General features: G+C 36.9%; 1 protein-coding gene across 2 annotated transcripts; it reads right to left on the bottom strand.

The window, feature by feature from the left end:
* Nucleotides 1-6,786: 6,786 nt before the first annotated feature.
* cyb5b (cytochrome b5 type B) lies at nt 6,787-12,390 on the bottom strand. Of its 2 annotated transcripts, none has more exons than XM_080041361.1 (5): nt 11,958-12,390; nt 10,528-10,656; nt 8,596-8,619; nt 8,437-8,468; nt 6,787-8,088 (listed from the first exon to the last, which is right to left on the bottom strand). In XM_080041361.1, the coding sequence occupies exons 1-5, from the start codon at nt 12,159-12,161 to the stop codon at nt 7,995-7,997; spliced, it is 483 nt and encodes a 160-aa protein (XP_079897487.1). In that variant the 5' UTR covers nt 12,162-12,390; the 3' UTR covers nt 6,787-7,994. The 2 variants fall into 2 exon arrangements, with proteins under 2 accessions (XP_079897487.1, XP_079897488.1); XM_080041362.1 differs by having other exon boundaries at nt 6,787-8,085.
* Between the last annotated feature and the right edge of the window lie 8 nt (nt 12,391-12,398).

Genomic DNA, 12,398 nt, shown 5'->3' with positions numbered 1-12,398 from the left:
AGTAATAGGGGACAACTGTAAATGTTTCTATCGTGAGTCAATTTGCCATTGACCCATGTACCATGTGACACCATTGATGCTGAATGTGTATTCATTTAATAGGGGACCCTTTCAAATGACTTAGACCACTTGTCAGCGATCATGTTTCTTTTTGCAGCATGCTAAAGTGATTTTCCATCCTTTTAAGAGTTTTGCCCAGCATGTCTCCAGGGACTTAGGAGAGTGTTGTCATGCATTAGCAGCCTAAAACTCTCCTTGAGGATGACTGCTGAAAGAGGCTTCATGTATTCTCGCAGATACAACATGCTTTTTCACCAGAGCTCATCATTCTGTCTGATCATAATTGCTGCCACATTGTCAGGGTTGACTTGGATGTGATATGACCAATTGGATTTATGCTCTATGGGTCAAAAACTAAGAAAACATCTACAACTGAGATCTAACATAATCTAAAACACTGCTTACTTGCTTTGGTTTACTGTACAATGTAAATCTGTACAATGTCAATCTTGTTCATGTACGATAATACAGGTGATACACTTTTTCAGACAACATTCCAGATATCTGCAAAAAAACATTGATGTCAGGTCAGACGAACCATCTCATTGCACACTGTATTTATCAGTACCAAGGTGCTTTTCATCGTTGCGTAATGCCTTTCCCATAGTGTGTGACATGATTGTGTTTATTGAGTTTAATACTGTCCCATGCCCATGAAAACCATAAAATAAAAACACTGTTGATTTATGTAATGGATTTATTAGATTGGGTGAACAAGATAGATTGGCCATTTTATTATTTTCACTGTCTTGGTAAAGGCCAAAATAAACAAAAGCTTGAAGTTGTAGTGCCACCTTGTGTTTATATTAGGTATGGAATGGCAAAAGGGTGTCGTTTTACAAAAGCAATATATGGCTCTTCCTTATGTGTCCACCAGGAGCAAGACATGGCTGTTTGTTGGGTGTTGTTTAGGAGGAGAAGTAAATAGCTTTTTGTCAAAACCGATTAAGAAACTTTTTAAGCGGTTAAACAAACCCTGAAGCCCTCTGGTAGGCAACATTCTCTAAACTGAAAAAACCTGTGACTTGACTGAGAGATCTTCTGGTCAGACTCCTTAGCCATCAGTGGTGAGAGCTCTAGGTCCCATAGCTGTGAAAGATCGCTGTGTACTTTGTATTTGTTTTTCAAATATGACAAAATACATTTTGATAATGTGTCCCTTCATTTCACAAGGGAATTAAGAATTCCTCGACAATGTGTATGAACACACTATCAGCTACCTTAAGTCACAAAAGCACAATGGTATCCTTTTGATAAAAATGTAATCAATGGAGACTGATTATCATTCAATCCTTTTGCTCTGTGCCATGTAAAGAATGAAAAGTGAACTGACCTTCTTCTCCTTCTCCTTTTAATTTTTAAGGAGCTCATAATCTTTGGTCATTAAAGTACAGACACCTTGCCAAGAGCAGGACCACAGAGTAAAATTAAACACGGCTGTTACATTTTTAATAGTCTGTAAATTGTACTGCCTAGAAATACTACTATACCCACTGTTGAGTTAAAGGCCTACTTCACCGGTTTGAATATGAAGGTGTATTGAATTCTGAGATCCTATGTAGTATAAATGTGCGAAAAAAATTGAAATCGGTTCATCCTAGCCTGAGAAAAGGCAGAAAGAGTGTTTTTTTAACCCTAAATTTCTCTTTCTCGTGACATCACAGAAAGAGAAATATAGGGTTAAAAAAGAACGTACTTTGTAAATATTACTGTGATGTCTTTTACTGTGACATCACAGTAATATTTACAAAGTACGTTTTTTTTTAACCCTATATTTCTCTTTCTGTGATGTCACGAGAAAGAGAAATATAGGGTTAAAAAAAACACTCTTTCTGCCTTTTCTCAGGCTAGGATGAACCGATTTCAATTATTTTTGCACATTTATACTACATAGGATCTCAGAATTCAATACACCTTCATATTCAAACCGGTGAAGTAGGCCTTTAATGAATATTTAAAGGAAAAGGAGAACTATAAAATTGTGGATGTATTGTGGTAGCCGAATTCCCCGTCGCGACCAAGGACAAAGGGTGAGACTGGACAATCATCATTGTGTGTTTCAGGTTTATTTCAGGAGAGATTTCATCAGGACATTTACAGAGGATTTCATGGAGCATCGAAGCAGCGGGCTGGAGGCCGCAATGGCACTGAAGTTGCTAGTTACAGGACCCGTTTATATCTGTGTGTGTGGGGTATCATGTGTATTAATATCTGCAAATAGACATATCGTTTCATTGCTTGTGCAACACCAGTCAAACACACGTCCATCTAGGGATCTGACGTTAACCTTTAGAGTCTATCTGCTCAGCACTCTTGATGAACACCATTCAAATCTACCACATTCCTCCATTTAGAAGTAACTACTTCTACCAAAATCAGATGTAACCATACATATTTGAATGGCCTAACAGAAACCTCCAAGAAAACACAGAAACACTCTTTATGAGTAATGTAGAAGACAATGCATCGGTGTAACACATTACTGCAGCAAACTACATATGAATGGGACCAACAATGCAACTGCTTAAACACTGAACGAAGATAAAATGAGAATAGGGTGCGAGAGCCCTCTGCAGCCGAATCTCAAGAGTCTCAAATTCAGATATTTTTAGCCATGGTCAGCTTGCATGGGAAATGTAGTCCATCCAACTTTGGCACAGAGGATGACTCCTCCATTTGATAATTGGCAGACTCCGCCAGACGTGGAATTTGGTGGCCAGCGGCCCAGGAAAGTCCAAGCTGGTATGCGGTTGGTATGCGTTTGGCCATCTCCTCTATCAGCCATGACCACGGAATGCACTTGCGACAGCGCAGGGGCAGTACCCCGAGCAGTCAGCTTTCTTGATGACAGACATTGGTCTCCAATCTTTTCCCTCATTTTCTTAGCGTACAGAAAGCACAGAGCGACGTAACAAGCTTGAATCCAGTCCAGCCTTTTTCCCAAAGTCTTAGTCAATAAAACAAGCACACGGTTCTTTCATATAACAGTGGAACTACTGGATACCTGGCCATAACGGAGCCTCTGTGTTTAGTCCCCCAGCCCGGACGCTCACGCCGTGACCTTGAACTTGGCACAGAGCACATCAGCCGTTTACACCTCATCTCCCGTAGCAGTTCTCAGTTATTTTTAGGTACTGGAACAGACATGAACCTTTCAACTTGAGCGTTCATCTGGGATTCCCACTTCGTTCTGCATTTCCTCTCATCAGATGATTTCCGTCCAAGTACAGGTAGATTACATTGTGTTCCTGTTATATCCGTTATCGTGACGCCAAATGTGGTAGCCGAATTCCCCGTCGCGACCAAGGACAAAGGGTGAGACTGGACAATCATCATTGTGTGTTTCAGGTTTATTTCAGGAGAGATTTCATCAGGACATTTACAGAGGATTTCATGGAGCATCGAAGCAGCGGGCTGGAGGCCGCAATGGCACTGAAGTTGCTAGTTACAGGACCCGTTTATATCTGTGTGTGTGGGGTATCATGTGTATTAATATCTGCAAATAGACATATCGTTTCATTGCTTGTGCAACACCAGTCAAACACACGTCCATCTAGGGATCTGACGTTAACCTTTAGAGTCTATCTGCTCAGCACTCTTGATGAACACCATTCAAATCTACCACAGTATACCAATACAAATAATTAATATTTTTTGTCATAATAGTGACAGAGTCCTTACACAGGACCAGCTCGATGTATGTAGAATAATGTGCCTACACAACAAGAAACAAGGCTGTGACACTATAACCGCCTCATTTAAAGACAAAGTGATGAGTGTTAGTAGAGTTGTTTTCTGGGCTGCTGTCATTACAGCTGTTGGTTAATTTGGAGCTCCAGGGGCCTATTGCATAAAACTAGGATAAGGGATTAACCTAGGATATTTCGGTTATCCTGGCTTGTGTTAGCCATGATCCGGTTGCATAAAAGCGGAGGGACATAAGTTACCATGGAGATTTATCCTTTACGTTTAGCCTGGTCCCGACCAGGCTAAACGTAAAGGATAAACTTATTCTGTTGCCTGATTGGCTCAGTCAGCTGTCACTCCGATCTGAAATCAAGGTGTTTAACAGTTATTCCATGATCTTCTGTGTATTGCTTTATTTTCATTAGCCTGTTTTAAGGTACCACATAAAAGACTGCATTGTCATTTAGTTAAATAGTTCTTATTTTTTATTTATTTAACCTGAACCATTTATAATTAACTTAATTATAATTAGATTAAGATGCAATTATATAATTTATGTGATAGTCTGTTCATATTGCAGGCTATATTTATACAATTGATTATCGATGGAAGATGACATTGCAAGTGTGGGTCAAATAAATTCACTTTGTACTTATAACTATATTGAGGTGCATCTGAAACAAAATTCAATATCAATGAAAAATTAATTTTTTCTGTAATTGAATTCAAAAAGTGAAACTTAAATATATTCTAGAAATTCATTACACATGAAGTGAAATTAATCTAGAATAAACATACTTTTCAGAAGGTCGACATTTCTGTATTATAATTCCTTTTTCTGATTGGTTGTATGTAACATTCTAATATTTTGAGATACTGGATTTTTTATTCCATGATCAATCAATCATCCAAAAAAAAGGCCTGACGTATTTCACTTTGTGTAATGAATCTATGAAAGTTTCACTTTTTGAATGGACTTTCCATGATATTAGTTTTTTTTGATACACCTGCAGACTGCTCACTGTCAACTATTCTATCATAAAACAATGCAGGGACATCAAAAACAGCTGGCAGAGAAAACATGTCCTGTATGAAATTAACTGCCCCCTGACTTACGGTTTAAACTAACAAGGCATTGTGGGAAAATGGGCCGTCTTTTCCATTTTTCCATCAGTAAATCTGTGTTCGATCTTTGGGTCTACTTCTGAAAGCTCTGGGCTGGCACTTAACAGAATTACTTAAACCTGGCTTGACAAAGCGGCCCCTTTACATCCTGGATTGGCGTTCATGCAACTGACTAATCCAAAGTGCCCAGGCTAGACTTTGTCAAGGCTGGCTTTATCAATCATCCTGGATATCTTTATTCCACTTTTATGCAATAGGCCCCAGGCTGCTGAGCATCTGTAGTTGTTGTCACAACTACCATGTGTTTGTGTTTGGGCTTATTCTTCATTCCCAATCTCACCATCTTGTCATTTTTAAACTTGTGACCAGCCTCTACAGTGATAGAGGTCAAACTATAGGCTTAGAGAGCCGCCGCACAGTAAGTATCAATAGCAGCAGTTTATGTCTGTCCTCTCTGGATAACATCTATTTTGTTGTCCATCCTTTGTTATCATAATAACTTTATACTAAAACCATCTGTCATATTTAACAAATATGTATTAGTATACAAACTCCCTTCAAGCTCTTCACCAGAAAGCATTCACCTTTTCACACTGACTAAAGTGCCTATTACAACTTAATATAGGCATGCATCTGAATTAAGGGCTCTAATATTATCATACATTGTTTAATTCAGACATCATCAGCTGAGTCTCAAATGAAAAGCTTTTTAAATGTAGTATTTAGAGTTAGCTTTACACAAACAGGTTTTCTTGCTCAAATCACTTAATTGTCAGTTATTTCTGTTAGTATGTTTTTGTTGTATTTATATGACAAAAAACAGAGGCATTGAGTGGATTTTCACATTCTATGTTATTCAAACATACATTTCAATGTCTTGACATGTACACTTTCTGAAAGATTAATTTTATTCAGAGACTTTAAATGACAGGGATGGCAGAGATGTATCTTTTAAGTCAAATCAAATTTGATATCTACAAGTAAATATTGAAGCAACATGTAAAAACAGCAGCAGGTTCTCCTGAGCAAGGTTGAACTATAGTGAATGTACAGGTGGTAATCTGAATTGTTATGGTCTTTTCAGTTGTAAGAAATGCTTTTGCTTAAATTATATGAAATATAATACCTATTTCTGAATGTTCAATAAGAGGGGGGGGGGGCAGGCCCGGTTCTAGAAAGTCAGACTTGGGGGGGCCCGTAGAAATTTTGGGGGGGCACACTGGGCAGGGAGACCGAAGATGCGAGCGCGCGCAGAGCGCGCGAGCCGAAATTTTTTGCCCTTGTAAGATCTCTGCGTCTGCTTTTTGGCACATTTACTGTGAATTGTGTAGAACGCAATATGCAAATAAACGTTGAGTGTTGCTGTGTGGGAAATTTGATTATTGCATGTTTTTTTTCTCCAAAATGTTTATGAATAACATATAATATACATTATATACAACATAATGTGTATATATATAAAATAAATGATTGTGATGTAAGTGTTTTATTGGCTAATTTTATTTGATGCCTCAAATGGTGAATTAAATAGGCCTACTTCCTATTAGTCAATGCATTGTGTGTCTGAATGTGTTCTCAACAGGACAAATGCAGAACAGATTTTTTGGGGGTTTTTTGATTTAGTTAACAGCATTCAACAGCAGCCAGCTGATCAATATTAATTTAACAGTAGGCTATTTCAATCATATATATGTGTGTGTGGACCCAATTAATTTTATTTGACATTTTCTTGGACAGCGAACGAAATTTTCCGTCCGATAGTGGGTCGGGAAAAAACCCAGACCCACTATCGGGAAAAAAAAAAAAAAAAAAAAAAAAAAAAATCTCAAATTTTGGTTGGGGGGGCACAGCTCACATCTGGGGGGGCACGGCCCCCCCTGGCCCCTGGCTACCGCCGGCCCTGGGGGGGGGGGTTTAAGGAATGCTATGCAGAGCTTACCTAAATTAGGACTTATATAAAGCAGGACCAAAATCTGAACAGGAAACTAGAGAACAGCGAGAAAAGGATTGAATAACTAGAATTGATAATTAAGTATGTCCATTTAGGGCTCTAATGACAATTTTCTGACTTCATTCAATGCAATTGAAACTCTCGAGTGACAGTTGCCCAAATACCATTTACCCAAAACAAAATTAAGATGCATAAAAATGAATAAAATTTGTGAAAAAACTTAAGTTAAATAACAAATAGCATAGTGTAGAAAACATACATTTAGAAAGAGAACAATCAAATTAAATAGTTTCTTCTTTCAAGGGTATTCAGTCATTCATTGCCAGCCATTATATCTCAGTAATAAAATATTATCGAATGATTACACACTACATCATTTATATTAATCTATGGATCAGGTATTTACACAAATTCCTGATGACAGAACTGTAGAAAAAGGTAAGAACACATTTGACCTTAAATAATCAGTGATACGATATGATTCCCAACTATCTTTAAACGGGAACAAAGATTTGAGACTGCAATTACATTGTTGGAAACATTATGCATTTATGTCCAAGTAAATACATGCATTTAAACATTGCTTTACACCAGAGCAAACTTTTGATTCTTAGTGATAGTTAGGCAGGCAGTTATCTTTATTCCTTATTAATACTAAGAAAATGCATTAGAAGTTATAGTTCAGTGTAAAAAAGTATGGTTAACCATTACCCTGATTTGATCACCATTCTGCATACTAACATCGCTTTCAATGTTTCCATATTGTCTATCTGTGCAATGATGGTGTATCAATAAAAGGCAAACTGTTAACAAAATCCTTTCTTCTGAGCAGGCAAATTAACATTAAGAGACCAAACTGGGTCAAATGCATATGACAAGTATAAGTTAAAGACAAAATTTAACATTAATAAACAACAGGCATAGTGACAATGAAATCCAAAGAAACTGAAGGCTGACAATTTAATAAAGTCTCTGCCCGACTGTCTCTTTGTTGTACTTTACGACGACGGACGAGAACAGAAGTTCTTTATCAAACATCTTCCCTCCCTTTCTTTTTGCAGAGAGGATGCACACACTCGTAGCTGTGTGAGTTCAGTGTGAGGAGGTTTTGGTCAATCATGCCAAGGCCTCCAGATGAAAAGAATGAGATGAGAGAACGGGACGACAGCACTCAAGACGACTTGTGTTCAAAGGAGTAGTAGCGATACATAATGCCAATGACAGTTGCAGCGATAGCAGGTAACAGCCACATGGCCCAGGAGCTGCTGGAAAAAAATGAATATCACATATAAGCGAGAGCTATTTAAATGTAATTGTTAAAATGCTACAATTCTTGTAACATTTTACATTGTAGCAAAAATAAATGTAACCATTGTGAAATATGACAACTTGTGTGACATTATATTATTACAAAAATACATGTACGGAATATACGTATATAAAAATAAAATACATTTAAAAAAATTAATTATCATTTGCACTTTCTCCCAACTGTCTATTTCCAGAAGCATTTTCTGAGCTGTTGAAAGTTTTGCATTGATTGATACATTGATCAATGTTTACTAATCGGTAATCAATGAACCTGGCAAACAGTGATCATCATTTTGACTCACCTGGACTCCCCAGAGTTTGTGTCATGTACCTCCTGTAACAGAAGAAAAGGACACAAATTAAAGATATTGTGTGATTTAGTAACAAAACAAAGTTTGTTTTGTCTTTGTAAATTAGTGACTTTTCTGACAAGACAAGTTCGAAAGAACAACGAAACTTACCTTTGCAATCACATTTCTGTCATCCTACAATGAAAATCAATAAATAAAGTGTTATTGTCTTCATGTGATGCCTGACACAAATAACACTCAAAAACAAGCAATTTCACAGGTAGTCCACAGATGATCAAAACACAGTATTTAAAATTAAGGATTAGGTACATGTTTTTAACGGATGACAACATATAGATATAAAGTAGTTGGTCTACAACATGTCGGTTCTGGACACAAAAACAAAATAATCTTGTTAAAAGCCACATCACAAATAATTTTCACAAGTGTGCTGTTACCAATTTTCTTAAAGAACCGAGAATTGAGAAATAATCGCAGGAAACAACACAAAGCTGATTCAAAAACATGTCCCTTTGTGGAAGGTTGAATCCACTTGATTGAATATAATGTTATGAACATGTTTTGTATGGAGCGTTGCCAGTTCTGATCAAAAGGCAGATAAGACAAACAGAAAGACAGCAAGGGCAGTTTCCACACTCAACAGAATTTTGTTATTTTTGTTTTTAATTCACGTTACTGATTATATGTTAATGTATTCTTGAAAGAAGTGTGTTCGAAAAAGAAATGTGTCATGTTAATGAGATAACAGAACTAAAAGAGGAGAAAGCATGTTTTCTTAACAATAAAGTTTGGAAGATTTAAAACTTTATTTGCATGTGAATAACAGGAAACAGAGATGTGCACATCTCAAAGGATAGGTTTACAATTTCTGTCTTATGAGCAAAGTAACACAGTAACCCAAACAGGGAGTATTGTATTAAAGACTAACTTTGGAAAATACCAACGTGACTTGTCTTCAGCCTGCTGAAGCCCAATAAGAGCTTCAGATAAACTTAACAATGTATTTCACGTCTTTGATCGCTTCCATTAAGAAATTATTTTATAATGACAAACACCATTAAAAATAGTGATGACAGTGAGTAGAGCTGCAACGATTAATCAACAAATCGATTATTAATCGATTACTAAAATAATCGCCAGCTATTTTGATAATTGATTAATCGTTTCTAGTCATTTTTTAATAAAAAAATGTCCAAATTCTCTAATTTCAGTTTCTCAAATGTGAATATTTTCTGGTTTCTTTAATCCTATTATGACAGTAAACTGAAATATATGTGTGTTGGACATAACAATACATTTGAGGACGTCAACATGGGCTTTGGAAAATCGATCAACATTTTTCACAATTTTCCGGACCAAAACACTAATCGATTAATTGAGAAAATAATCAACAGATTAATCGATCAAAATAATCGTTAGTTGCAGCCCTAACAGTGAGCATAAGTGTTCCTTTTTAAAGACAGACTTTAAAGTTTTTCTCCATCTTCAGAAATTACCCTCTTCCTTGAAGATATGTAGATTAGATGATGAGCTAGGCTCAGTCATAACCTTTTGTCTTTGGGTTGAAAAATGTCAGTGTTGCTTCATCAAACAAGAGACTGTGTTGCTTCAAGCACTCATTCTTTCGTGAGTCAGTCAGTCATGCTTTTTGTCCCCCATAACAGGGTCTTTTCAAGCTTTTCCATGTTAACTACATTTGTAATGCCCAACTGTCATGATCTTCAAATGCAGCATTTTGCTCTGTTTAGATGGATGACCATTTCCATAAAATGTCTTTATGAGGGATGGACTCAAATCAGGAAATAACACCTCTGTAGGCAGAATTGGATGTTTTCTCATTGGATATATACCAAACTAATTTACGCAATTCTCCGTGATGTTAGAAGCAAATTTTCATTTGATTTGATGTCATCTCCTTCAATTTGCTCATAAGCAGGTAAAACCCAAATTACTGCAGGGCAATGGCATCATCTTGTGATCTGGCCACTCCCTTTCATTAATTCCTGTTAATGTTTGATTAGATTTAGGTAAAAGCAACAAATAAATATAAGTATTTCAGAGCTAACAGAGGCTTTATCTTACCATGTGAAGCTCCCCAATGTAGTACTGTTCAAGCATCTCCCTGGCATCTGTCGAGTGCCCCACATCCTCAAAGCTTTCTGTGGCATCTGAACCCGCCTGCTCCAGCAAAACCTCCTCACCACCCGGATGCTGAAAGGATAGAAGAATATGTTAAAAGGAAATTCACCCATACGTAACTGGCGTTCTATCATTATAAAATCGCTATTTTAATATAATAAATTAGATTTTTCTTCCCCCAGTCTTCCCTTGGCCTAGCTTTCCTGTTAATCCTAACCTTGGGGGAAAATGTAGGGTTAGACAATGAGACCATAAAAAACTGTTTCTGCCTTCTCTCAGGCTAGGATGAACCGATTTCTAAAATCTTTGCGCATTTATAATACATAGGGTCTCAGAGTTCAATACACCTTCATATTTCCACCGGTGAAGTAGGTCTTCAACACAGAGCGTAGAGCTAGTTGAGCTGTGCCCAAAGTCAGAAAATCACACAGTTGATTTCTATATGTGATTAGGTTTAGCCCTACAAACTAACTCTACAATTGAAATAACGGGCAAATTGTTGAAATAAACCAATATGGTTTCAGTGGTTGAGTTTTTTCAAAATCACAACACTTTAAAGAAAAATATTGGGCCTGCTTTTCTCTACTTAAATGTACAGCTAAAGTTCCCAGTTACATATACACTATTCCAGTTACATTTTTTCTTTTAAAAAAAAGTTTAATTTATTCAGCTCCTTAAATGCAATGTATTTCTTATTAGTTAATAGTTTAACTACCTAACTGTAGATTAATTGGTTACAATTGTAAACATCTACACCATTATACTGTAATGTACAATGTAACATGTTAAAGCATAAACAATATGAAAATTATGTAATGATGCCAAGACTCTGAAAGGGCTATTAACAAATGAGTACATATTTAGTTTAAAGCCATTTTTAAATGCAAAACTTTCAATTGCAATGGAGGATTGTAAATCTGTGGCAATCTGAAAATGATCTGAATACTTTCACCGCTGGTATTCTAAAGTTTCCATGCTAGACTGACGTTCATCAGAATCAGAAATGGGCTACCTACAGTTATGGAGAGAGCTATCTATGGGAGGAGAGAGAAAAAATCGAAAAAGGTGGACAACACCTTTACTGGCGTTAGTTGATAGCTAACGCCAGTCAATGCTCTTTCTAATTGATGTCACTTTAGCAGAAGCTTTTGGATGTGGAAACGTAACGCTAGGAGTAACCTTGTTTAACCCAGAGGTAACTTTAGGCTAAATGCTGTCAGTGTTAGTTACACGTTCATACGTGAGGATGTTTTGTAATATCCGGAAGTAGTAGTATTTGCCGCATGAGATAACCATAGTCTTGAAGCTAAATAGCTTAAAATAAGACATAATGAATGCAATTGATTGCTAAGAGCTGTCAAAGTATTTCTTACCTCTTCTAGGAAACGTGTGACGTCGTATACTTTATCTTTGATGATGAGCCATGTGTCAGTGCTCAAATTATGTACTCTTATTTCTTCTAATGTGTAATACTTCTCGCCGCCTTCTCCTGTCCCACCGTTTTCCTCCACATTGGAAACTGGATCCACCGGTCCAATCCCTGTGTTAATATGGTTGTCGCTAGTTTCCTCGCCCATTTTCTTTTACGTTTATGTTAAAATCGACAAAGCTGCAAGCTAATGTTAGCTTCTGCTTAGCAGGTATGGATGCTCGCTAGCCTAGTCTAAATGAGTTTCCAACCTCTTTGAATTGGGTTAAATGTGCTCACAAAAAGCTCAGTAGAGACAAGCTTACATAAAAAGAACAGTAGTATCACACAGATGCTAAAAAATGTTGGGTAAGAAGTCAAAAACCACCCTAACCCGGCACATCAG

The sequence above is a fragment of the Ammodytes marinus genome (genome assembly GCF_949987685.1).
Source record: "Ammodytes marinus genome assembly, chromosome: 1".
Taxonomy (NCBI): Eukaryota; Metazoa; Chordata; class Actinopteri; order Uranoscopiformes; family Ammodytidae; genus Ammodytes; species Ammodytes marinus.
The sequence above is the reverse complement of the archived record's forward strand: the minus strand, read 5'-3'. Positions and strand labels throughout refer to the sequence as shown.

Bases quoted from the DNA above. Each gene is read 5' to 3' on its own strand.
- cyb5b (XM_080041361.1), bottom strand. From the start codon at position 12,161: ATGGGCGAGGAAACTAGCGACAACCATATTAACACAGGGATTGGACCG. The intron at 8,620-10,527 runs GTAAGATAAAGC...TTTTCATTGTAG, and splicing joins ACATTGGGGAGCTTCACATG to GATGACAGAAATGTGATTGC. The intron at 8,089-8,436 runs GTGAGTCAAAAT...ATTTTTTTCCAG, and splicing joins ACAAACTCTGGGGAGTCCAG to CAGCTCCTGGGCCATGTGGC.